General features: G+C 52.9%; 1 protein-coding gene across 1 annotated transcript; it reads left to right on the forward strand.

The window, feature by feature from the left end:
* Positions 1-488: 488 nt before the first annotated feature.
* TTC22 (tetratricopeptide repeat domain 22) lies at positions 489-24,035 on the forward strand. Its single transcript, XM_058303518.2, has 7 exons — positions 489-1,336; positions 14,880-14,935; positions 15,152-15,267; positions 16,418-16,536; positions 17,812-17,973; positions 21,561-21,713; positions 22,286-24,035. Exons 1-7 carry the CDS (start codon positions 770-772, stop codon positions 22,814-22,816), a joined length of 1,704 nt encoding a protein of 567 aa, XP_058159501.1. The 5' UTR covers positions 489-769; the 3' UTR covers positions 22,817-24,035.
* Positions 24,036-25,119: the final 1,084 nt, after the last annotated feature.

Here is a 25,119-nt window from a genome sequence, read left to right on the forward strand (position 1 = left end):
TTGCCATCCTTGTTTCCCAGGTGAGGAAAATAAGGGACACTTTATTAGAGAGGGAGAACCGGGTTTAGAATCAGCACACAGAGCCCCAGCCTTTCCACAGTGGTCCACTGCTGAGCAGAGAAATCCCAAGTGGGGAAGCCTGGTAATTAATGGTCAGCGGAAGAGAGGAGGGAGGTGGACTCGCGACACTGAGGGCCTGCAAAGGAGGCTGAATCACAGGGTAGGGAGAGGATGGGCGCGCAGGAGGGAGGGCAGCCTCTGCAGGGCCAAGGGCCCGTCCTAACTCTCCTAGTCAGCGAGTTCACACAGAGAGGAGGGAGGGCAGCGCCCACGGAGGAGCGGCCCAGCTGGGATTCGGCCAACTAGGGTTCAGGGCCTGCCCCAGCTCTGTGACCTGGGCTGGTGCTTTCTCTCCTCTGAGCCTCGCTCATCTGTTGAGCAGAAAGAGTGAAAACAAGCCTTTCCCCGCGCACTGGGTTGAAAGAGTGAAAACAAGCCTTCGGCCACGCACCGGGTTGGCGCGCCCGGCGTTTGGCAACACTCCGGTTTTGCTGGCACACCCGTTTGCGCGAAGCAGGCGTCTAAAAGCCGCTGAGCAGCGAACGCGGAAACACCACTCGGCCCTCCCGGAGCCGACGCTCGGACCCACCCTCCTGCGGGAGGCGCCCCGGGACCGCGAGGCGGCCGCGCCCTCGGCCTCCCTGCGCTGCCCCTGGCCTCCCGCGCCGGGCTCGCTCAGGGGGCGTCTCTGCAGAGCCCCGGGGCAGCCATGGAGGAGCCGGAGGCCGCGGCCGTGGACCTGGACGCCCTCATCGACGACCTGGACTACCTCCCGGGCCACTTTCACCTGGAGATGCAGCTGAATTTTGAGCCGCCCTCGCCGGCTCGGTTCCGCGCCCGGGACCTGAAGCTGCAGCGGGAGGGCTTGCGGCAAGAGCTCGAGCTGGCGGCTGCCCCGCAGCGCCCCGCCGTGCGCCAGCTCCTGGGAGCCTTCGCCTTCTACCTGGAGGAGCTGGATGAGGCCCGTGAGCACTTCCTCGAGGTGGCCCGCGAGGACCCGGGTAACCTCAACGCCTGGGCCAACCTGGCGCACGTGTACGGGCAGCTGGGACAGGAGGACGAGGAGGAGGCGTGCGCCGGACGACTGGCGGGCCTCATGGGCCTGGGGGCCGGCCCGGAGGTGACGGGGGAACCCCGGCTGCGCGCGGCGCGCTGCCTGGCGGAGCAGGGCTACGCACATGGCTTCGACGTGGGTTGCGCCAGCGCGGCAGAGCGCGCGCGGGTGCTGGCAGCGGGCATTGCACTCTACGATAAGGCGCTGGGCTACGGGCAGCAGGTGGGTGACACTGCGTCGCCAGGCCGGCAGGGCTGGACTTGTGGCCCCTTCCGTATGCAGGGACCCCACCCGGGCATGCCCCTGGCTCCCCAGACACTCCCCGAACCCTGGCCCTTCAGCCTCCAGAACACATTTCCTCTCTGCCTCTCCTCTCCAGCGCCCCTTGTCGCAGAGCAAGCCTGTAACACTGCTTCCTGGAATAGCTGGGGGGACCACCTTCCTAGCAGTGCAAAACTCAGACTGGCCATCCCTTACCTTGCTCCCGCCAGCCAGGCCCTGCCCCTGTACCTGTGTACACCCACCTAACTAAAGCACACAACCAGATATCCCCATCAGAAACTTGGGTGGCATTTCTGCCAGCTCCCTCTCCCTCACACCATCCCACATCCCGTCAGACTCCAAATCCTGGCCCTCTCACTTCCTTCTATCCCTGAGGTCTGCTGCTCTTTTCCAGCCTCCTGCTGGCCCAGCCTCGCTCAGTTCCTGCCTAGAGCAGTGTAGTAGCCTTCATCCTCACTGGGCTCCTGCCCGCCAGCTTGACCCTTCCCCTCTCCCTCCTCCCTGCTGCCAGTCTGTTTGCTCTGTCTTGCTGGCCATGTCCCTTCGCTTCCCAGTGCCTGGCATGTCTCCGTGGCTTCCCAGTGCCTGGCATGTCTCCGTGGCTTCCCAGTGCCTGGCATGTCTCCGTGGCTTCCCAGTGCCTGGCATGTCTCCGTGGCTTCCCAGTGCCTGGCATGTCTCCGTGGCTTCCCAGTGCCTGGCAGATAAACCCCAGCTTTGCCTGTGGTCTCTGAGGCCCTCCGTAGCCTACGTCTCCACCCTCCCTCTGCCATATTCCCTCTTGCAGGTCAGGCTTTTGCCACATTCTACTGCCCCTTTCCCCCTGGTGGGCCAGTTCTCCTTATAGCCCACCTTGCTCCGCTTTTGGCCTCTTCCTAGGGTGCCGTTCTGTTCCACCGTTGCCTGAAGGTTCTCCCCAGTCTCAAGTTTGTCCCAGACATTACCTGCCCGCACTAATGTTCCCAGGCTGGGTCAGATGCCTCCACTAGCACTGTTCATACTGTCAGCCCAGGAGTTGGCCTCCCCAGCTCAACCTTGAGATTGCTGAGAGTGGGGTCAACGTCCTTCTGGTTTACCGCTGTAAACCCAATACCTGGCACACACTGGCACTCAATAAAATGTGTCTTGAATGAATATACATGTGGCCTAGAGCCAGGCACTAAATAGACACATTCTGGGTGTATTTGTTATAATTGGTGCATAATAAACTCCCCCCAAACCTTAGCAGCTGAAAACAACAAGCATTTATTATCTCACAGTGTCTGTAGGTAGGGGATCTGGGCCCAGCTTAGCAAGGTGCCTTTGGGTTGTGGTCTCATCTGAAGGCTTCCTTGACTCTGGAAGGGAGGTTCTGTTTCCAGGGCCGTAGGTTGGCCGGGTTCAGCTGCTCCCTGGCTGTTGGCCAGAGGCCTCCCTCAGTTCTTTACCACGGAGATGGCAGCTCACAACAGGGCGTCTGGATTCTCTCAGAGCAAGTGTGTGAGAGAGTGAGCAAGAATAGGTGCCCAAGATACAAAGTCTTTTTCATAACGTAATCTTGGAAGTAACATCCCATCACTTTGCTATTATATTCATTTCCCTAGCATCCAGGCATTGGGTGCAGCCCACCCTTAGGAGGTGGGGGTGGAGGGGAATTGCACAAGGGCATACACCCCAGGAGGCAGGATGCACCAAACTAGGCCCTGGATGACAGAATGGTTGGTGTGGAGGCCATTATCTTGTTCCCCTTCTGCAACCATCATTTTCCTATAAAGGCCCAGCACTGGCAAGGTTGAGCTGATAACTGTGACTTTTTATAATGTATTAAGTCTGTAATATTTAAATAACAACAACAAGGCCTCACACATGGGTAGCACATCCCATTCAGAAAATCTGTGTGGCCAGTGCTCTTCTACCAAAGCTTATAGCTCCTGTAAGAGGGAAAGTGAGAGTCAAGACCTCAAAGAGTGCAGGCTAGAGAGCATGGGCTTGACTTAAGGAGGGCAGTGCAGGGTAGAGGCTAAGGGGGCAGGTGCAACCAATGAGAAGGTAAAAGTGTCCATGAACTGGTAAATTCTGGGCATGTCTGAAAGGTTTACTCAGTGTCTTTTTTTTTTTTTTTAAGATTTATTTATTTATTTATTCCTCTCCCCTTCCCCCCTACCCCGGTTGTCTGTTCTCTGTGTCTATTTGCTGCGTTTTCTTCTTTGTCTGCTTCTGTTGTTGTCAGTGGCACGGGAATCTGTGTTTCTTTTTGTTGCGTCATCTTGTTGTGTCAGCTCTCCGTGAATGTGGCACCATTCCTGGGCAGGCTGCACTTTCTTTCATGTTGGGCGGCTCTCCTTACAGGGTGCACTCCTTGCGCATGGGGCTCCCCTACGCCAGGGACACCCCTGCGTGGCACGGCACTCCTTGCGCGCATCAGCACTGGGCATGGGCCAGCTCCACACGGGTCAAGGAGGCCCGGGGTTTGAACCGTGGACCTCCCATGTGGTAGACGGACGCCCTAACCACTGGGCCAAGTCCTCCACCCCCTTACTCAGTGTCTTAACACTGACTGAGCAATACTATGTGCCAGGCTTTGTCTTTAAGAAGCTTGAAGACTAAGGGAGAAGCAAAACATTTGTTCCTTGGTTAACAAGTCTTGCCTGAGCCCTCTCCTGGCAGCAGGAGAAAAAGGAATGGGCCATCAGAGTCGTGCCCACACTGGTTGCGGTCACAGGCATTCATGTTCCGTGTCCCATGTCGAGTGACGAGCGTCTCTAAGTGCCAGAGGTGCAGAGACCATACTTTTCTTAACCAAAAACAGGGCCCCAGAGGCAGACAATAGAAGCGCATGTTGGGAACATCAGGACCAAGTATCGGAATCAGCTCTGTCCCGGAGAGTGACAGCGACTCTCCACCTCTCTCTCCCTCATCTTGCGTTCAGTCAGACCCCAAATCTTGAGCTTCAGAGAAATGCTCCTTTTCGGCAGAAATGACTGAGGGAAGCTTCTGGAAGAGGCAGGAGTATCCTGGAGTACACTGGCAGGAATAAGGGCAGGGGGCATTCCCAAGGGAGCGTGTGCGCGCAAAGCCCCCGAGGTGGGAGCCTGCAGAGCATTCGAGCCTTAGTGATGGCCAAACTGGAGCAGGGGGTATGGCCTGGGAGGAGGGCAGCCAGCAGCTTGACTGGGAAGAGCCTTGACTGCCACAGAATGGCCCTGAGTTGCTGCTGCTATGTGACTCTGAAATCTGGTTCCCAACTTCCTCTTTATACCTTTCCTCTTCTCTCTCTCTTTTTTTTTAAAGATTTATTTCTCTCCCCTTCCCCTCCCTCCTTGCCGGCAGTTGTCTGTTCTCTGTGTCCATGTGCTGTGTGTTCTTCTTTGTCCGCTTCTGTTGTTGTCAGCGGTGGCACAGGAATCTGTGTTTCTTTTTGTTGCCTCATCTTGTTATGTCAGCTCTCCATGTGTGCGGCACCATTCCTGGGCAGGCTGCACTTTCTTTCGCACTGGACGACTCTCCTTGCGGGGCACACTCCTTGTGTATGGGGCTCCCCTATGTGGAGGACACCCCTGCGTGGCAGGGCACTCCTTGCGTGCATCAGCACTGCGTGTGGGCCAGCTTCACACGGGTCAAGAGGCCCAGGGTTTGAACCGCGGACCTCCCATGTGGTAGACAGATGCCCTCACCACTGGGCCAAGTGTGCTTCCCCCTCTTCTCTCTTGTATCTTACTTCCCAGATATTCCGAGCTCTTCCAATTCTCCAAGCATGCCTTGCTGGTCACGCCTCTCTCTGTAGATACCCTTCCCTCTACCTGGAATGCAAACTCCGACCCATCTGTCAAAACCCAGCTCGAATGTCACCTCCTCCTTGAAGCCTTCCTTCACACAACACCCCAATATTATTAATGATTGTCTTTTCTGGGCACTTTCCAAAGCTTATCTTAGTCCTCACGAGAACCTTATAATTCCATCTTACAGATATGGGAATTGAGGCATAACAAAGTTAAGGGACTCACCCAAGGTCACAGAGCTAGTAGGTGGCAGTTGAGATCCACTGCACTCTGCCTGCCTTCGAAGACTTTGCTCTTTCTGGAGAGGTCAGAGAAGTGGGGACGTGGTAGGTGTAGTGCAGATGGCTGGCAGGGTGATGGGGGGACACCCCTCCCAGGCAGCCTCCTGGAAATCTAGGGAGGAGGAAATGTCGAAAGAGGGAAGGGGGCTCACCGTGTATCAGGGTGGGCAGGGAGGATGAGAGCGGGAGGCAGAGCCAGAGGCAGGGCCAGCGAGGGGGAGAAGGGGGCCATGGAGGCAGCAGTCCTGGGACCCCCGTTGGGAAGATCGCCACCAATAGGAGCACAGCCGGGGTGACCGGTGCCCTGAACCCCACCTGAGCTACAGCTTCAAGAGCTTTCCCCTCCTGGTGGGCTGTCCCAGGCCAGGGAGAGCCTCAGCACTCAAAGGATTAAAAGCTGCTAAAGAACCATGAACAGCTGTTCATGTGCTAACTAAAACTACAAAAGTAAACATTATAAAAGCTAATAATTCAGCCCAGAATCCAAAAGTAGGCAGAACGTTTGTGTGGGGGTGCCTAAGTCTTTGTGCCTTCCTCTCTGCTCATTCCCGCCCGCTACTCTTTCTAAATTACAAAAATGTGAAGATGCAGATTGCTTCTATCTGTCACTCCTCCCCTCCTCCCATCATCCCCTGGTGCACACCCCACACGCAGACACAGTCCCCCCACAGGTGGGCTCGTAGCAAGTCGCAAGGTGCAATGGGTGTTGGGAGCATAAGTGTTGGAATTAAACCGACTAAGTTTAAAATCCCACCTCCCTCACTGGGTGGCTGCAGGGAAGTCACTTCACTTCTCTGAGCCTCAGTTTCCTCATCTGGTGACATAAATCTCACAGGGCTGCAGTGAAGATCAAACACAAGGACACGAAAAGCTCCAGGCAGGGGCCCAATATGGTGGGTCCACCTCCCACCTGCCCACCTGCCCACCTGCCCACTCCTGCACAGCTCTTTGCTCTTAAACAGACCCAGCCTCTGGCTTATCTCCAGAGGATGTCTGCCTCGCCCCAGAGAGGGTAAGACCCCTGTCCTGGGCCTCTTTGGGCTTCTTTCTATCTCTCCCAACCAACCCCCCCAATTCCTCCCACCTACCCACACTCAATTCCAGGGTGTAGCACAGAGCTGGAAACCCAAGAGAGTTTGGGACCATTGTTGCATTTCATTTCAAGCCTTAAAATTCCTAAGTTTTTTAAAAATAAGGTAACTTGAACTTGTATTTCTCTAAACAAATAACATCGCTGTCCCAAGCTAACGCAGGCATTTGACACCCCCCCTTCCCACGACCTAGCCCACGCAGTGTGCAGTCATACACGCTCGTGTGTGCCCGCACACACAGGTACGTGGCATGCACACCTGTGCACACCCGTGATCCTTCACGCCCTGGGCAGGCCCTGGGTGCTAGCCATGACCACAGTGGGTGCCAGCTATCCCATGCCTGTGTGCCCGGCCCTGACCTCAGAGCTGTACGTTCGTGCGTGCGTGCGTGCATTTGATCTGTATTTAAATCTCACAGACACGCTGCCAGTTGGGTGTTATCTTTTCCCACCTCACAGAGGAAGGACCTGAGGCTTGGGGGAGAGGGAAGTGGCTTGTCCGAGGTGACCCAGTTTCACCAGCCAGGTCAGGCCGTCCAGGGAGGGAGGCGGCCCTGCTGGGTGGGGTGGGGCACCTCAAACAAAGGTGTGGGCATTCCCATAGATAGCTGAGCCCAGTGGGGTGGAACGCCCAGGCAAGGCCACCAGGCAGGGTGGGTCAGGGTCACTCTCCCCAGCCCCCACACATGCACACACAGCACTGCCACACTGGGGCGGCCAGCTCCAGGACCTGGGGACACATCCTGCCCTCAAGGAGCTGCACTCCCGATGGCTCTCTGGCCTCCTACTCGCCCCCCATCCTTCAATCCTCTTTTCCTGTTCTCTCCTGTGCTTTCCCCCAGAACCAGAGCCCCAACCCCTGGTGACTCAGGCACCCTGAGCAGGGCAGATGTGCTGGCTGTGACCCCAGTCAGAGCGTGGGGTGGGGCCTGCAGCTTGGGGCGGTTCCCAGCTGGGTGGCCTGGGCAGGGTATGTGACCTCTGAGAATCCGGGTCTTCCTCAGTGCAGTGGGGACAGAAGCACCAGCCCAGCAGGGGGGAACGTCACTGCCACCCCAGAGGGAAGGCTCAGCCTGTGGGGTGACCGGCACAGCCGTTCTCATCCTCAGCCCTTGGTCAGGCTGCAGGCCCACAGACTCAGGGTATCCCGGGAACTCACCTGCTAAGGGTCTCCCCTCCAGCCCAGCTCTCTCCCCCACTCCCGCCCCTTTCCTCGGTCTCCCTTCAGCCTAGCCCAGAACCAGCCTTGGGAAAAGAACGGTGACTTTGGGGAAGATCAGGAGCCAGGGTTTGGCACCTTGGTGGCTCTGCTCCTGAATTGCTCGCGGTGGGACGGGGAACGAGTCCCCTCCCCTCCCCTGACCCCTTCTCCTCCTGGTTTAAATGAGTGCACTGGACTATGATGGTGGACGAGGTCATTTCAGGGACAGCAAGGGCTTTGAGAGGCGAGAGGTGGGTGAAAGAGCGAACCTCCAGAGGAGGAAATGCGCAAGAACTTGAGAGGTGATCTCCAAACTTAATTACAAATTTCTTGAGAGCATGGTCACTCTCTCTCACACACACACACACACACGTGACTCAGCAAAGCTGAGTGATTGTACTTGGTTCAGCTGGAGTAGGGGATGAAATCGGAGGGTGACCAAGGCACTGTGAACTCGGGTGCTTTTCATGGATTGTCTCACTGGATTCCACAAATGCTGGGAAAGCAGAACTATTATTAACCCCACTCTACAGATGGGCAAACTGAGGCTTAGAGGTATAGTGACTTGCCCAAGGGGACACAGCCATTGAGTAGCTGTCAGGAAGTGGACTCAGGTCTGCCCATCATCAAAGACCCGGCCAGTCCCGAGGCTCAGGCTTCAGTGTCTTCTGATGGCCATGGAGCCACTCACATTTGCATCTATCATTGCCTTCAGTTTTAAAGAGTTTGCTCCTGGCTTCTCTCTCCTGCTTACTTGCAAGTTTGAGCACTGGGCCTCCCCCTCTTTGTAGATACAGGGCCCCAGAGCCAGAGCTGCCTTTAGCATCTGACCCAACCTCCTCCTTCATATGAGGAAAGATAATGGGCATTAAGTGCTTGGCACAGCACTGACTCCCTGGAGGAGCTGGGGAAAAATTCAGCCATCACTGCTATTAATAGAGGGTAAGAGACTTCTTCAAGCCCACCAGGCCACTCCTGGTGGTAAAACAGGATTCGAACCCAGAACTAGACAAAGGATGGCCCCTTTTTTTCTAGGAACAGTGGAAAGGAGAAGTTACTCGCAGAGGCCTGAAGGCAGCAAGTGGGAAATCAGCACAAAGCAAAGACCCACAGGGTCTGTGCCTAGAGGAGAGGCCCGTGACCAGAAAAGGGGTGATAATGGGGAGCTGCAATCACTGTGCTGCTCAAAGCTTAAAATCCATGCAGAACCATCCGGGGCACCCCAGACTGCGCTAAAGAGGTGATTTATTTCTGCCACATTGCACCCATCCCCCCCATCCCTCCACATGGTGGCATTTAACCCCTGACAACTGCCTGTGACTCAAGCAAGCAACGACGGATCATCCCATTTACAGAAGCAGAAACAGAAGCTCAGTCTAGGAAAGGGGCCTTTGTGGAATCCCTCAGGGGATTAGAGGCAGGGGTGGGGCTCTGACCCCAATCCCCCCACTCCCCATTTCCTTCCCACACCTGGCAAGGCAGGCCCATTGAGCATCAACACCAACAGCTCAGTGTGGGCAGGAGACACCCCTTCCCTTGCCTTCCTGGTGCACATCCCCATTGGTGGCCGATCCCAGCAGGGCTGGTGCCTGGTACGGCAGGGGCGGGGCTGTGTGCAGGAGAAACAGGCTGTTCTGTGTCATCATAGAGGACATTCGGATTGTGCAGAGAGAGCGCCGTCCTTGAGGCCTGCCTCCTTGTGGCTTTTATTTCTGCAGTGTCAGCCCTCATTGGGGCACTGTGATGAGGTGGAACGAACAGGGGCGTGGGAAGGAGACAGTTCCGGACTTGAATCCCGGCACTTCTGCCCTGGACTGTGGGGCTGGGCCACTGGCTATTTTCTCAGCCTCTGTTTCCTCAACTGTAAAGGAGGAGGGTGCATTAGACATTCTAAGGCTGCTGGGAAAATTCAGTGCCACGAAACACCAAAGTACCCAGTGGCTAATCGATGCTGGAGAAATGTTCCTTCTCTTTCTTTCCTCTGTTATCTCCTTCCCATCCTGCAAAGGAAATTAGCCCTCAAGAACTCACTCTGAAATGTAGAGACCAACCATCTTCAGGGGCAAAGTTCAAACTGCAAGGCAGATATTTTCCCTAAGATCCAACAAGCCTATTCAAAGGTGGACAGATTTGCAAATCTTTAGTACATTGAAAGATCCTCATTGGAAATCAAAACAGCCAAGACTCTTCCAAAATTTCTTTGTGGACTATCTTTTGGAGGGATGGATAAGATCCATTCCTGTACCTGTTGCAGGTAACACATACCTGCTCCAGTAATGGCTTATTCCAATCCTAGTGTTATCTGCAGATTCTGCTAAGTCACTGACCTTTGTCACTTACTCTCCAGCTGTGGGAGCTTGGATCTTCCCGCTTTCCTGCAGACCACAATTTCTAATCCTTTTACTAATTTTAAAATAGATTAGCTAGATGGATGGTAGATAGATGATAGGCAGACAAATAGAAAGTGATATAAAGTGGCAAAATATTAAAAGTTGGTGTATCTGGAAATCTGGGTATTAGGGTAGGGGTATATTGGAGTTGCTGAAATATTTCGGTATTAGTTTTGCAACTTTCCTGTAAGTCTGAAATTATTTCAAAATTAAAAGTTATAACAAAAAAGATACACCCGCTAGCCCCTTTTTAACCCACTCTCAACAGTGTGGTATAGGGAGAGTTGAGCATTGTGGTTCTCAGACTTCAGCGTACATTAAAAGGCCTGTTAAAAGACAGATTACTGGGCCCTGCCCCAGAGTTTCTGATTCAGTGGGTCAAGATTTTGCAGTTCTATCGAAGTCTGAGGTGCTGCTGCTGCCACCGCTGGTTGGGGACCATACTTCGAGCAGGTCTGGTTTAGCATAATTAGGTGCAAGGACCCTGGAGCTAAGCTGCCGAGTTCCCAGCTCTCTGTCCTCCAGCTGTGTCACTGGGCATGTTATCTCCCCTCTCTGTGCCACAGTTGCCTTGCCTATAAAACTGGGATAATAATAGTCCTTATCCCGTAGGGTTATTGAGAAGGTGGAATGGGTTAACACAAGTAAACTATGAGCTCGGTAAACCTTGCTATTACTACAGCTAAAAGGGCACCATCTCCAGATTTTAGCCTAGGCTTTCACACTAGCCATTGTGACGGAGAAGACATGTCACCTCGGTCTTCCCATCTGTACAAAGAGAGCAATGAGACCCACTTTGCCTTCCTCACAGGATGATGTCTAAGGATCAAACAGGATCTGTGGGAAAGTACTATGTAAGTGGTGAACAGTACACAAACAGTAGCTCCTTGCAGCTAGATGTCGTGGGAAGAATGTGAACTTCAAGTCAGGTTAAGTAGGTTTTCCCATCGCTAAAATGAGGAAAATGATAACGAGGGGCAGGGAAATGTCCTGAGCACCCCTCCCTCTGATCTGCGGCTCCCACCAGGGGTGCAGATTTGACTTAGGGTCAGGGCCGTGACTGGACCTCGCCCCAGTCCCTCCCCCCATCTGCCGTGGAGCACAGCCTCCTTTGAGACTCCTCCTGTGTGAAGCCTGGACTGAGTCACACACTGCCCACCCCCAGGCTGTAATGAGAATCAGACAAGAGAGAGGGTGGGCTGTGCTGCCCAGAGCCCGCTTCAGGAGGGCGCTCGGCAGTCCCTTCTCCAGGCTCCCTTTAAGCACCTTGCCTTCGGGAGCAGTAAACTCTGTAAGTGAATTCCTTGCAGCCGAAAGAGGTTTCACAGCAACTTTATTCTCCAGGAGAGAGGAGCTCCCTCCGTTCTCAAGGAGGGGAGGGGGCTTTCAGAGGCTGTTTAATTTAATTTAACGCACTCTGGCTTGCCAGGTTGCCCATGGTAACAGCTTCAGCTGCTGCTTCAGTTACAACCAGAAGAATTTTTAAAGAGACACACCGTTTTAAGGCAAATTGCCCAGCAGAGTTAACAGTCGCCACCAGCTCCATCACTGGAATAAAGGATGAAAGCGCAGGCACTGAGGCCTCAGGCTAGATCCGTTTATACCATTAACTCCATTCTATAGCCCTTGACCCCATCTGCCTTCCTGCAAATATTACTCTTAAGTGGGGTCTAATGGACTAGGTTTGGGATTTCACACACAGATGTCCCCGGGCTACTTGTTTGAAAAATGCAATTTTAGTCTTCAAGGTGAGGGAGAGGATTGTCTTAGGAGTCGCCCCTGCAATTAAGGCATACTGCCACTGTGTGGCAGTATTGGTTGGTAGGGCAGACTGTAACAATGCTCTTGGCTCGCTCAGTGACTTTTGAACAGTAAGCAGAATGGTGGTGAAACCTTTGGGTTTTAAGCCCCGATGCTAACTAGGGTGTGACCCTGGGCCACACTTCATCTCTCTGGTCCATTGTTCTCATATGTAATGAGGAGATTGCTCAAATAGTTGAGTGTTGTGGCTACCGGCTAGGACCATGAAGGCATGAGTTTCAGTTCATGGGGGAACTGAAACATTTCAGGTCACAGTGGACAAAGCACCCTCCTAGACAGCCCTAACCTCACTCAGCTCAACCAGAACCGGGAGAAGGGATCAGGCATTTATGGAGCACATACCCTGGCAGGGCCCCACCCTCACGCCTCCTGCAAGGCCAGTATTCTTTTTCCCTTTGCAGATCGGGACACAGCCTCTGAGGGGTAACTCAGCCACCCAGCACTGCCCACCTCATTCAGCCAGGCTTGTCAGACACAGCTGCTGCTCTTCGTATAATAACCCCCAAAGTATGCCAAACCTGCTCCCATTTGGGGCTACACCTGGCATCAAAAGTATGCAAGGGAAAGGAGTTTCAGTTTCTCCCCACTGTGACTCAGTTCAGCCAACCACAAAGCTGGCAGGGGACAGAGGTCATGAGACTACAGATAAACAGCCAAGGAGCTTCACTCACTCAGGCTTCAACATCGTGTCAAGGTCTTGAGCTGGCTTGGCCCATGGGAGTTGCTCTCTATTAAATGCGAGTTCTGTCCTGAGTCAGGTAAGATTAGGTAGATAACACAGATAGGGTTAACCCATTCTTTTGCTTTGGTGATTGTTCCCCCCTTCTCAAGGATGCCCTTTAACCTTTGGGAACTGTCTTCCCCTCCAACAGCCCTATTCCCAGCTAAAGCCCCAATATGCTTATTCCCACCTAAGTAGCAGGACTGTCCCTTAAAGGTAATGTGAAGGTAAAAGCACACAGTGGATCTTGGCACTCCCAGGTATAAGCCCTTCCATGACTCCCCACTACCCCAGGTCCTAAGCCCCCCTGATTTGCCCCTGCTGGCTCATCTCCCCCACCCCATGTTCCATCCACGCAGGGCTGCATGTGTACCCTGACGCACTGTGGTAGCTCGCTGTGTGCGCCCGAGCGACTCCTTCTTGTCAGGATGGCCCTGACCCTTCTCCCGCACCTCCTCTTCTGGAAAGGTTGGGGAATACTCCTGGATTGAGCAGAATGCCTCCTCTGGGCTCCCGTAGCCCCTGGAGCTCTTTCTACTGTAACGGTGTCTTTAGGCCCAGCCCGGGGCCACTCAGAGGAGACACTCATGAAAACTGTTAGAGAAACACTTAGCGTGGTTTCCTCTGGGCGGTCTGGCTTGGGCCGGGGTTCCAGTCCTTGCTTTAGTGGGCAGTCACAACACCCAGGGGGCTCTGCCCCAACCCCTTCCAAGCCTGGCTCCGTCACTCCCTCCAAGCTCCTCAACAAGCACCCGAGGCCTTGCCCCAGAGCAGCTGCGCCTAACTTGACAGCGGCAGCTCCCACCGTACTGCTTTCAAACACGCCGTGCCCCTGCTCGCCAGGCTGCCTCTTCCCACACATGCTCCAAACTTTCTTGTCTCTCTGCTCCCGCTGAATCCTCCATCTGGAAGGCCCGGATCCCCAATCCTCAGTTCCTGAAATACCACTAACCTTTCAAGACCCACCTTAAACGCCACGTGCTCTTCTGGCTGGGAGTGGCTTCTCCATCGGCTGCACTTTTCTGCATCACTTTCAGGGCCTTGATCAACCTTGGCCTTGTCCTATAATCATTGGTCACCCAGCGTGGCAAAGGGGGCATGAGCTTTGGAGCCTAACAAGTGGGGTTCAAATCCCAGCTCCGACACTGCCAAGTCACTTTACCTCTCTGCGCCTCGATACGCGTGTCTGTGAAATAGGGCTGAAGGTGACCGCCTAGGTGCATGGTGAGATGAAGTGAGAGGCTGGATGTCGGGATCCTGGCACCGGGCAGGTCTTACTATTTACGCCCACTGGGTTGTAAGTCAGTTGAGATCAGGGTGCAGGTCCCATTCATTGCCACATCTCCACAGGTCCCACACAGCCGGTGCTCAGAAATGCTGGCTGAACTGGATGTATCCCCCCCCAGCTGCTGGGGGTGGGGGGTGGACGGGTGGGAGACCTAAACTGCGGAGGCCTGGTGGGGGGTGGGGGAAGGTGAGCACAGAATTGAGCCCTGAGATTAACCACAGGAGAGGAATGTGGAGGGAGGGGCTGGAGCCGGAGGCAGAGCTGCTGATATGCACTGGGGGTTTTATTGGTTTTCATTAAAATTCCTTCCCGAGGCAGGAGCAGCTACTCCCATAAATAACGGCATAAATATTTTATCTAGTTCCCAAGTCGGCCTAAATGCACGGCAAGGTTGGCAAGAATAATAGCAGGAAAACAGTTCAGGGGGGTCCCGGGCCTCAGCTGAACTGGACTCACTTAGCATGCCCAACGGGGCTTTCTCTCGAAGGGGGAGGCTGAGGGAAGGCGCCAAAGGAGAGAGCTGGTGATGGTGGAGAAGAAGGAGGGTGACCAGTGGGGGGGGGGGGGAGGATCGGAGCACAGGTGGGAGAGCCAGGGGAGGGGAGCTCTGCTTGCACCGGTGGGAGGGGAAGAATTCCAGGAGGGAAATGTATTTCTTCTCACACGTTCTTTCATGGGCAGGGGGCCTGGGGCATTCACTTGGGTTATCTTTTCAGAGCCTCTGGGGTCCTAGAAGTGAAGTGAATTCCCCAAAGTCACAGAGCCAGTCAATAGCAGAGCCAGGACTACAATCAAGGGTGTTTAAGGCTAAAGTCAGCGCCCTTCCCACTGTGCTTGCTGCCCCTTGGGACCACAAAGGGGGAAGGTGTGAGGCTCCGGTAAAGCCTGAATATGTCCCTCAGTCACAGCATCTGTGGTTCTCTGCCTCCCTAGATCCCGGTGGAGGAGAAAAGGGGCTGGTACTTCACCATGGCAACGCTCTTCATCAGGTCAGGCCTGGGTGGCAGTGGGTGGGTGGGGGTGGAGGGAGAGACGTGGCCTGGAACCCAGGCTGAAGGAAGAGGGAGAGGTGGTCGAGCCCATCTTCAGGGCAAGGGCTTCCCATGGCCCCTTCCTGCCATCAGCCTGGGGAGGGGCTGGCAGCAGGTGTGAGGGGCGTGGCAGCTGGGAGGCTGCTGGCCAGCCACAGGCCCTTTCGCTCACAGGTTAGACGGCATCTTCCTGGAGCTGGGCAGTGAGGAGCAGAGGAGGCTGCCTGCCTTCAACCGCACGCTGGCCCTGCTCCGGCAAGTCCTCAAGTCCTCGGAACCCCACCACCGAGGTAGGAGCCCTAGCGGCTGGGTGGAGGGCAGCCTCTGCCTCGCTCCCCTGCACCTGTCACTAGCCCTGCCTGCCTCTGTCTTCGCTCCCACCTCTGGCACTGAAGCCTTTTTTTGCTACCTGTTTGTCTCTCACCCTCTGTCTCATATATTCATTTGTTCACCCCAAGAGGCTCACACCCATTGAACAAGTGAATATACCAATTGCAAATCACTACAATTGCTTCTTTCCAGGTCTGTGTCTCATGACCTGGAGAATGAGAGCTAGAGAGGACCTCCATTTCCCCTATTTCAGTCCATTATCTCTAGTTTATGGTAGGGGAAATGGAGGCTCTGCTGGAGAAGAGTTGAGTGATTTTCCCACAAGGCCACACAGTTAGAACAGGGACTAGAAAAACTAAAGCTGATGAAGAGTTCAAGTCAGAAGAGAGCCATGCACCTTAAATGAGGTCCCCTAAGTAGCATATGAAGCGCAGACATAAGCACTAAAAGCATGTTAAGGAAGCAGATTTGGCTCAATGGATAGAGCGTCTGCCTACCACATGGGAGGTCCAAGGTTCAAACCCCGGGCCTCCTGACCTGTATGATGAGCTGGCCCACACGCAGTGCTGTTGTGTGCAAGGAGTGCCGTGGCACACAGGGGTGTCCCCCACATAGGGAAACCCCACGCGCAAGGAGCGCGCCCCGTAAGGAGAGCCACCCCCTGCAAAAAAAGTGCAGCCTGCCCAGCAGTAGCGCTGCACACACGGAGAGCTGGCACAGCAAGATGACACAACAAAAAGAAACACAGATTCCCAGTACCAATGACAAGAATACAAGCAGACCCATCAGAACACACAGCACATGGACACAGAGAGCAGACAACTGGTGGGGGGGGGCAGGGGAGAGAAATAAAATTTTAAAACAAATAAATCTTTAAAAAACAAAAAAACAACATGTTCATTCACTCACTCACATGTGCCCTCACCCCACCTATGTCCCTCTGTCCCTCTGTCTCTGGGTGGCCCTCAGTGATTTCATCTCTCTGTCCCTTTCTTTGTCTTCATGGGGGCTGAACACCTTGAGTGGAGCTGGTCGGCTCCCTCCTTGTGGATCTCCCCCCTCTCCACCCCCCTGCATCCCAGAGAACCTTCTCCCACCCTTCACCCCCAGCTCTGGCCTGGTGCTACCTTGGGATGCTGCTGGAGAGAAAAGACACCTTCTCCACCACTCCCATGGGTGTCCACGACTGCGGTTACTCGGGGACCGACTCCCTGGACTGCTTCGGCAAGGTATGTGCCAAAACCTCCTCTCCCAGAACCCTCTGCTTCTCTGATACACCTTCTATTTCCATCCTTCACGTGTGCCTCACCCAGATGGACTCTTACTCCAGACCTTTATCTCCCTCCTCTCTTCATTTAAAAAAAAAAAGTGCTCCCTTCCCATGGTTCCTTTTTGCCTAAGAATAAGATCCTCCCAGCCCCTAACCTGGCCCAAGCACACTTCTCCAGCCTTATCTTCTAAGTTACTCACCTTTCCCAAATACACCCCAGACTTCGCCCCTTCGAGCGCTTGTTCACACTGTTCCCTTTGTGGGGAGTTCCCTCCCTTTCCTACCCCCAATGGCATAGAGGAAAGACGGTGAGGTCCCTATGCCCACTCTGCCCAGTAACAGGCTGTGTGACTTTAGGCAAGTCACTTAGATCTCTAAGCCTTGGTTTCTGTCTACCTTATGGGTTATTAAGAGTTTCAAAGGAGGTAGTGGATGAACTATGCACTATAAACTGTAAAGTTACTGGCCCGTCATTTATGTGGCAGTTTCCACCCTTGGCTCAGTTTTGAAGTCTTTTCTGGAGGTCAAGGAATTGTGATATTCACTCACCATATGAAAATGTATTCACCATAGTTCCCTGCATGGGGCACATCCCTTAATGTTGGCTGGTAGGTAGATCAATAAGCACTTTCTTGATAAAAGATCTTAGAATAGGGCAGGGCAAAAAAACATTCTGGTTCATAGTGTTCTGAGAGTTGTGTTTACAATTCTACAAATACACTGCCTTTACTCCTCCTTGAACTCCTTCTCTGCTATAGAATGGAGATGACTAGACAAGGCCCCTGCACTGCAGGAGTTCACCATCTTCAAAGCAATAACAAACACATACCAGGCAGCAGTCAACAGATATAGGTGATCAGTACTGTGGCTGCAGAAGTATGGGGGAGGTAGAGACTGATCCTGGCTGCCTCCTCCCACAGGCCCTGGGAAAATAAGGAGCATATATTGGGATGTGTCTGGGGAGGACAGGTTGGCCTGGGGTCAGGAAGGATTCCCTGTACATGACCAGTGAGCATGGCAGAGAGCATGACAATGAGTTGGACTCTTGAGAATTGAGTGCCCAAAGTGTTGGGTTTCATAATATGTCTGAACTTCCCAGCAGGTGGATGGGGGAAGAGCACTGCATTGATATGGCTCCATCCAAAGATGGGCTTCCTGCAGGTTAGGCACCCTCTAACCAGTTCTGGCTAGCCACCTGATAAATGGTGTGCTTCTCCCCTCTTCCTTTTCCCAGGCCATCGAGATTGCCAAGGACCACCCCCCCATCCTAAATCGCCTGGCCAAAATCTTCCACTTCTTAGGAAAGCAGGATATGGCCATTGGAACCTGCAACATGGCACTGGATGTCCTCCGCAATCCAGAGCTCAACTGGCAGGCGTACTGCACAAGGGCCAAGGTGGGTCAGTCTGCAGCTCACTTCATCCTGGCATTGGGGATCAGGGAATGAGGGCTGGGGGCTGAGCCTCTGTTGCCAAGAGCAGGGAAGTCATGGAACCTTCATGTTGAAAGGAAACATGGGAGACATCATGACATGCAGTTTGCATTCTGTAAGACTGCTGAATGAAAGAGTCTTGCATCCACTGCAGAAATCCCTTCTGCAATACCCTGGTCAGTGCCCCTCCAGTCTCTGCTAACCCATGTGGAGTCCAAATGGACTGAAATCCAGTCTGGCTGAAATCTGGCCTCTCCACTTATTACTGGTGGACTTGCAGCAAGCCACTTACACCTCCATGCCTTGGGTCCCAAACCCACAGATACGGATAACAACACCTATTTTAAAAGGTTGTCAGAAGACTAAATGAAGTAGCATCGAAATCATGAGTGCCTGGAGAAGAGAAGGTGCTTTTGAAAAGTGGGAGGGTATATCGGAAGTAGTTTAATGGAGCAGAGCAGAGCACTGGCTCTGAACATAGACAGCCTACTTTACCAATTACATGCTCTGGCATCTTAAGCAAAATACTCTTACCAAATTCTGAACCTCAGTTTCTTCATCTGTTGAATGGAGATAGTGGTGCCTTCTAATATATCTCAGAAGGTACTTAGGAGAATTAAAGTGGATTCTGTGTGTAAGTCTCAGCACCAAACACACAGTAAGAGCACAATAAGTGACTGCTGCTATTAGGTATAATGTATATTCTCCCCTTGTTGTTTGCGTTTGCTGTCTGCTCTCTTTGTCCATTCTTTGTATGTTTGTCTTCTTTTTAGGAGGCACCAGGAACTGAACCCAGGAACGTCCATGTGGGAAGCAGATGCCCATTGGTTTAAGCCCCCTCCATTCCCCAACTGTTGTCTCTCATTGTTGTTTGTCTCTTCATTGCATAATCTTGTTGTGTTAGCTCGTTTTCTTCCTTGTCTTTAGGAGGCACAGGAACCGAACCCAGGAACTTCCATTTGGTAGTTGGGTGGGTGCCCAACTGCTTGAGCCACATCTGCTTCCTATATTAGGTATATATTTAAACTGACTCATTGTGTCTTGAGGCAGGCCCCTACATAGTCATTCAGCTCCGCACATGACAAATTTAGCTGAAATCTGCCTTCTTCTAGCTTCCCTCTCTGGTCCCAGATCTGTGCTCTGGACCCCCTTAGAGACCCTGGAGTTCCGAGTTTACTTTGCTCCAGGATGAACAGGCCGCTAGGTATCTCCATGTCCTTTCACAGGACCTGGTGGTGAATCTGCACCACATCTTGGTCTCCATGACATAATCATTTTACCGGTAGGTTCTAGGCAGGGAATCCCTTCGTCATAGATGATGTGGTTAAAATCAATCAAAAGCATTTCTATAACTCTGCATTGCACCAAGCACTTTCATGTTCATAGTCTTATTAAATGCTCCCCAGAATTCTGCGACAGAGGCCAGACATGTGTCACTCTACCAGTGAGGCAAGAGAGGCTCAGAGAGGTAATGAACTTACCCAAAGTTCTGCATGAAATTGGTGGAACTCAAACCCTCCGCTTCTCACTCCATCCTCTTGTGTCTTCCTAGCCTGCTCACTGTCCCCCTTTAGCTCCAAAGGTTATACCTCCTCCTGGGAAGACCAGACCAGCAGCCAGTGGGGGAGGCAAGATGGAGAGGAGGAGCTGAAGAGAAGGAGGCTCACATTACCTGTGTCAAAGCCTCAGCCCACTCTGAGGCCCATAAGTGCAGCCAGGACCTAGCCCCATGACTTCCCGAACCCATCTCCCTCTGCCCTCCCATTGCCCAATGTGGCTGCCCAGCAGTTCCTTAACTCCTGCAGCAGGATCTTGCTTCTGGACCTCTGCCTAGGTCGCTTTTCTCCCAGATACCTGATTAGCTTTCTCTCTCACTTTCCACAGGTTTTGATGAAAAAGGCAGCTGCTTAGGGGCTGCCTTACTGAAAATGTCAACTTGTCAACATTTTATTTCCTCCTTTCCTGATTTACTATTTTTCTTAGCATCTATCACTCCCTCAACATACTATTGACTTACCATATTTACTGTCTCTCTTCCCCCCTAAAATATAAGCTCCATGTGGGCAGGGATTTTTGTCATTTTGCTCTCTGCAGTATCCTCAATGCCGGGAATAGTACCTGGCACAATAGGGGGCTCTTGATGAATATTTGGTGAATGAATGGATGAACTGAACACCTGCCATATGTTAAGTCTTGCCAAGGATCTGTTCTCTCACTCATTATGGTCACTGCCCAAGAAGATATGAGTGGACTAATTTTTCAGATGTGGAAATTTCCCCCATGTCACATGGCTAGTGGGGGAGGGAGGCAGAGCCGAAAGTCAAACCCAAATCTAGGTGACTCCAAAGCCAGGGCTTTCCCCACCCCATGATGCTGTCACAACCAGAGTGCACCCAAAGTCTGTAAAACAGTAATACCTTCCACAACAATGATCCTCTTTTCCTTTTTTCCTCCTGCCCATCCCTTTCCCAATCCCCCTGAACTTCTAGATTTTCTAAATGTTTCAAGTATGGGGGAAAAGGGCGAAAGTGGGGATGAAAGCAGGGGTCTGGAGTCATTCATAATTTGATACTTTATAAGTTGGGACCACCTGCCACTCTTCAACCACTTGCTTATATAGACTCTCAAAAGATCAATGCTGGGAAGCAGACTTGGCCCAATGGATAGGGTGTCCGCCTACCACATGGGAGGTCGGCGGTTCAAACCCCGGGCCTCCTTGACCCCTATAGAGCTGGCCTATGCACAGTGCTGATGCACGCAAGGAGTGCCGTGCCACACAGGGGTGTCCCCCGCGTAGGGGAGCCCCACGCACAAGGAGCACGCCCTGTAAGGAGAGCTGCCCAGCGCCCTGTAAGGAGACCTTGCCCAGTGCAGCCTGCCCAAGAATGTCACCACACACATGGAGAGCTAACACAGCAAGATGATGCAACAACAACAACTAAAAGAAACAGTTAACCACTAATAAGGATAGAAGCAGTCACAGAAGAACACACAGCGAATGGACACAGAGAGCAGACAACTGGGGGAGGGGGGATGGGGAGAGAAATTTTAAAAAAATCAATGTTGCCTTCCTATCTAAAACGACCCCCTCCCTAGTCACCTCTAGCCCATTGCTGTTTATTTTTTCTTATCATCATTTGAAGTGGTGTTTACTTGTTTATAACTGTCTCTCCTACTAGAAGGTTGAGTTCCACCAGGATAGGGATCTTGTATGTTTTGTTACCACCTCACCCCCAGTACCTAGCTCAGGGCCTGGCATACAGCAGGCTCTCAGGACATATGTGGCGAATAAATGAGTGAATGATTGAAGGGCTCTTACTCCATCCAACCCCCTCCTTGTAGAGCTGGGGAAACAAAGGCCCAGTGAAGGGGAGTGTCTGGCTCAGGTTGGCACAGGACTAGGACCTGGGCCTCTGGTCCAGTCTTGAGGGCTTTCTGCTGCATCACAGAGCCTTCCTGGGTGGCAAGAACCAGACTGCTTTAATTTAGGGCAGAAAGGAGCAGGTGGTCCTTGCTCTGAGCTGACCCTCTCTGACTCTCTCTCTCGGCAGATCCACATCAGAGCCTATCTGCATGACCTGGAGCGGGCCAAGATAGGGAACGGGGGCATGCCTGACAGAAACCACCTGGCCTGTGCCAAGGCTGACCTCGAGGAAGTGGTCAAGGTGTGCCCAGGACTCAAGACCTACCTGGACATCAGCCAGGTAAGGCCTCTTGGCTTTGCGAGCCGATGGCTTACCAAGAACCTATTTACTCTGTGTCACACCAAGACACAGAAAGGAACAAGGCACAGTCCCCCGCCTGATAGCAGGACCCACCTCCTACAGCCACAAGGAGGAGTAAATGAGAGCATGTGCACACAGCATTTAGAGCAGGGCCAGGCACTTACCAGGCACTCAGTAAGTATGGACCCTTATTCTTTATCTGTAAGTGCTTTCTGTGCTTAGGGATTGAGCACCAAGGAGATGACAATATCACGATTTACATATGGGGAAACCGGCCCAGAAATTGACTCTCTCTGTGTTATATGGCTAAGCATGGACGGCATGGATCTGGAATCTGAGTACTGTCTCTCCTTTTCCAGACACCTTGCAAGGGGGCAGGAACAAAATTTGTGATTAGTAATTATGGTAAGAGGGAGGGGGTAGGGCAGAGAGAATAGGCGAATGCATAGATTTTTTTAAAAAAGTGTGGGATGGGATGTCCCGGGAAGTAGAGACTGGGGGTTGGGGGGGTGGGAGCGGGAGAGGCTCATCCCCGCCGTTCCCCCCTCCAGGTCTACTACTACATGGGCGTGGACGCGATGCAGGAGCTGATGGCTGTGGACGAGGCGGCGCTGAACCAGGCGCTGGTCTTCCTGGCCAAGGCCGGCGAGTCGGAGCTGGGCGCGATGCTGCCCGAGCTGCAGCTGCTGCGCGGCAAGTGCCTGCGCATCAAGGGGGAGGAGGCCAACGCGGCGGCCTGCTTCAAGCGCGCCGTGGAGCTGGACGACGCGGGCTCGAGCCACACCGAGGGCTTCGGCTGCCTGCTCGAGGCGCTGCTGGCGCAGTGGAGCCAGGCGCAGCTGAGCGACGGCGAGCTGGGCCGCGAGGTGGACGCGTGGCTGCGCCGCGCCCAGAGCAAGTACCCGGCGGCGCGCCTGCGCCAGGAGCTGCAGCGCGTGTGGCGCGGCCACACCGACGAGGTGCTGGGGCTGGCCCGAGCCTTGGTGGCCCAGGGCCGGCTGGCGCTGGTGCGGCTGCTCTTCGAGACCATGGAGTTCGAGGGCGAGGGCGCGCCGCGGAGCCGCCGGGCGCTCTCCTTCTGAGGCGCCTGCGCAGGCGCGGGGCCAAGCGGGGCCCCGAGGCGCCTGTGCCCTGGACCGGGACTGCGCGCCCGGCGCCCGGCTGCTCTGCAGAGGGCTGGCGTGTGAGCAGAGCCAGTCAGGTCGTCTCCCGGGGATTGTGACCGGGCAGTTTGGAGAGGACACGGAGGCTGCTGGGCCTGAGTCGGGAGAGCAAGGGAGGCTGGGGACAGGCATGAGGGACCGTTGGGGAACTGCCAGTTGAGGGACATGCAGAAAAATAAGACGGCCGCGAGTCTCCTGGGAGAAACAGAAGCCTCGGTTGTGGCGGTTTTTCTGGTGCCGGCGCTCAAGCCCTGAGGTCTGAGTATCTGTCTTTGGATTCCGGTGAACCACATCCTATCCTTAACAGTAATCTCCCCTTTACTTGAATTCACCAGGAGTAGGTCTCAGGTCCTGCAACCGGAAAAGTCCGTGCTGGAACAGAGGGCAAGGTTGCACAGTGAGCGAGTTAATGGGCAGGGCCCTGGTCTAAATCTGGGCACTCGGGGCTCCTTCCCACCTTCCGAGGAATTTTCTAGACCTCCCAAACTCCTTGAAATTCAGCCTTTACCGCACTTGCCTGTCCTTGGGGGAACCCACAAGCCCCACCCATCAGGAAATGCCACCTGTGCTCTATCTTGAACCTTCTAAAGAGAATGAAGAAAATCTTGATTTTTAAACTCTTGGAATCACAGTCCTAAAATCTTAGATGTGTAATTTTCTTGCCAAAGACTTCTGACTCTTGATTGCCACCAGATCTTAAAATAGCCCAGTTGGATTCTTATGGCCCCACTCACAAGCGCTAATAACCCGGAGTTTCAAATTAAGTTCTTGCCAGACGCCAGGAACACTGGTTGTATGTAATTGCAACAGTGAGAACCCCTACAATGGTTTATGATTTGTTTGCCCCCTTCGCCCTTCTTTAAAGAGTTATAACCGCTGCTTTGCTCATATCCCTGATCCTCAGATTTTACCAGGAACAGGTCAGCCTATTTGTATTGCATCTTGTGTATCCACTGACAGATGGGGAACACACAGAAGTGCAGTTGCCTTAGAGATCATGCACTCCAGCCTCCTCGTCTCAGATGAGGAAACTGAGCCCAAAGTCACACTTCCCATCCTCCTCACCCATGTACCTCAGATTTACTTTCAGCATGTTTTAGGTTTGGAAAAATACTAATAAACTGATTAATACTAAGTATTAATGACTGATAAAGGTTTTTGTGTCACTTGTCACATGGGACCCTCTGATACCCATTGGGTCAGAGCTCTAACAATTGGTGGTTTTCTATGTACCTAAGAGAGGGGAAGAAATTTGGGCAGTGAGGCCACACCCCGAGCCCCTGCATCCCACCTCCTGGACCACCAATTTGGGCAATGACCCTCTTTCCTCTTCTCACCTCCAGTTACAGCAGAGGCCATGAGGTGATTGAGCAGCAGTCTCATGGCCCTATCCACTCTTCCCACCAGCCCACTCCCATCCATTCTCCAACCCAGACCTGTGGCCTCCCCTAGACTGAGACCCTATGCATTTACTTTCCTGCTTCCCCAAACAGACAAAGAATACAAGGTGGTTTGCTGGCAAAATTGGGAAGTTGGTGTGCTTATCTGTTTCCCCCAGGCTCCTGGGCTGTTTGCTCGCTTCCTGCCTTTCAGTTCCCCAAGTCATGTGTTTCTCCCTCCTTTGCAAAAGCTTGTCAGTAAACTTTCTGATAATCTCATTTACACTAATGGCGTAAATGACTAACAAAGACCCGCTACATACACAACAAAAGAAAAATAAAGGGGACCTCATAAAAATTTAAAACTTTTGACCCTCAAAGGACTTTATCATGAAAGTAAAATGACAACTTACACAGTGGGGGAAAATATTTGGGAACCGCATATCTGCTAACGGTTTAATATTGAGAATATTAAAAAAAAGAATCCTTCAATTCAACAACAAACAACCCAATTAGAAAATGGGCAAAAGACTTGAGTAGACATTTCTCCTCAGAAGATATACAAATGGTCAAAAAACACATGAAAAGATGCTTAACATCATTAGCCATTAGGGGAATGCACGTCAAAACCGTGAGATACCATTTCACACCCACTAGAATGGCTACTATTTTTTTAAAAAAAGGAAAATTACAAGTGTTGGAGAGGAAGTAGAGAAATAGAAGCACTCATTCATTGCTGGTGGGAATGTCAAACAGTGCACCTGTGGTGGAAGACAGTTCAGCAGTTCCTCAGAAAATAAAGTATAGAATTACCATATGACCCTGCAATCCCACTTCCAGGTA

Source organism: Dasypus novemcinctus, chromosome 9 (assembly GCF_030445035.2).
Source record: "Dasypus novemcinctus isolate mDasNov1 chromosome 9, mDasNov1.1.hap2, whole genome shotgun sequence".
Classification (NCBI taxonomy): Eukaryota; Metazoa; Chordata; class Mammalia; order Cingulata; family Dasypodidae; genus Dasypus; species Dasypus novemcinctus.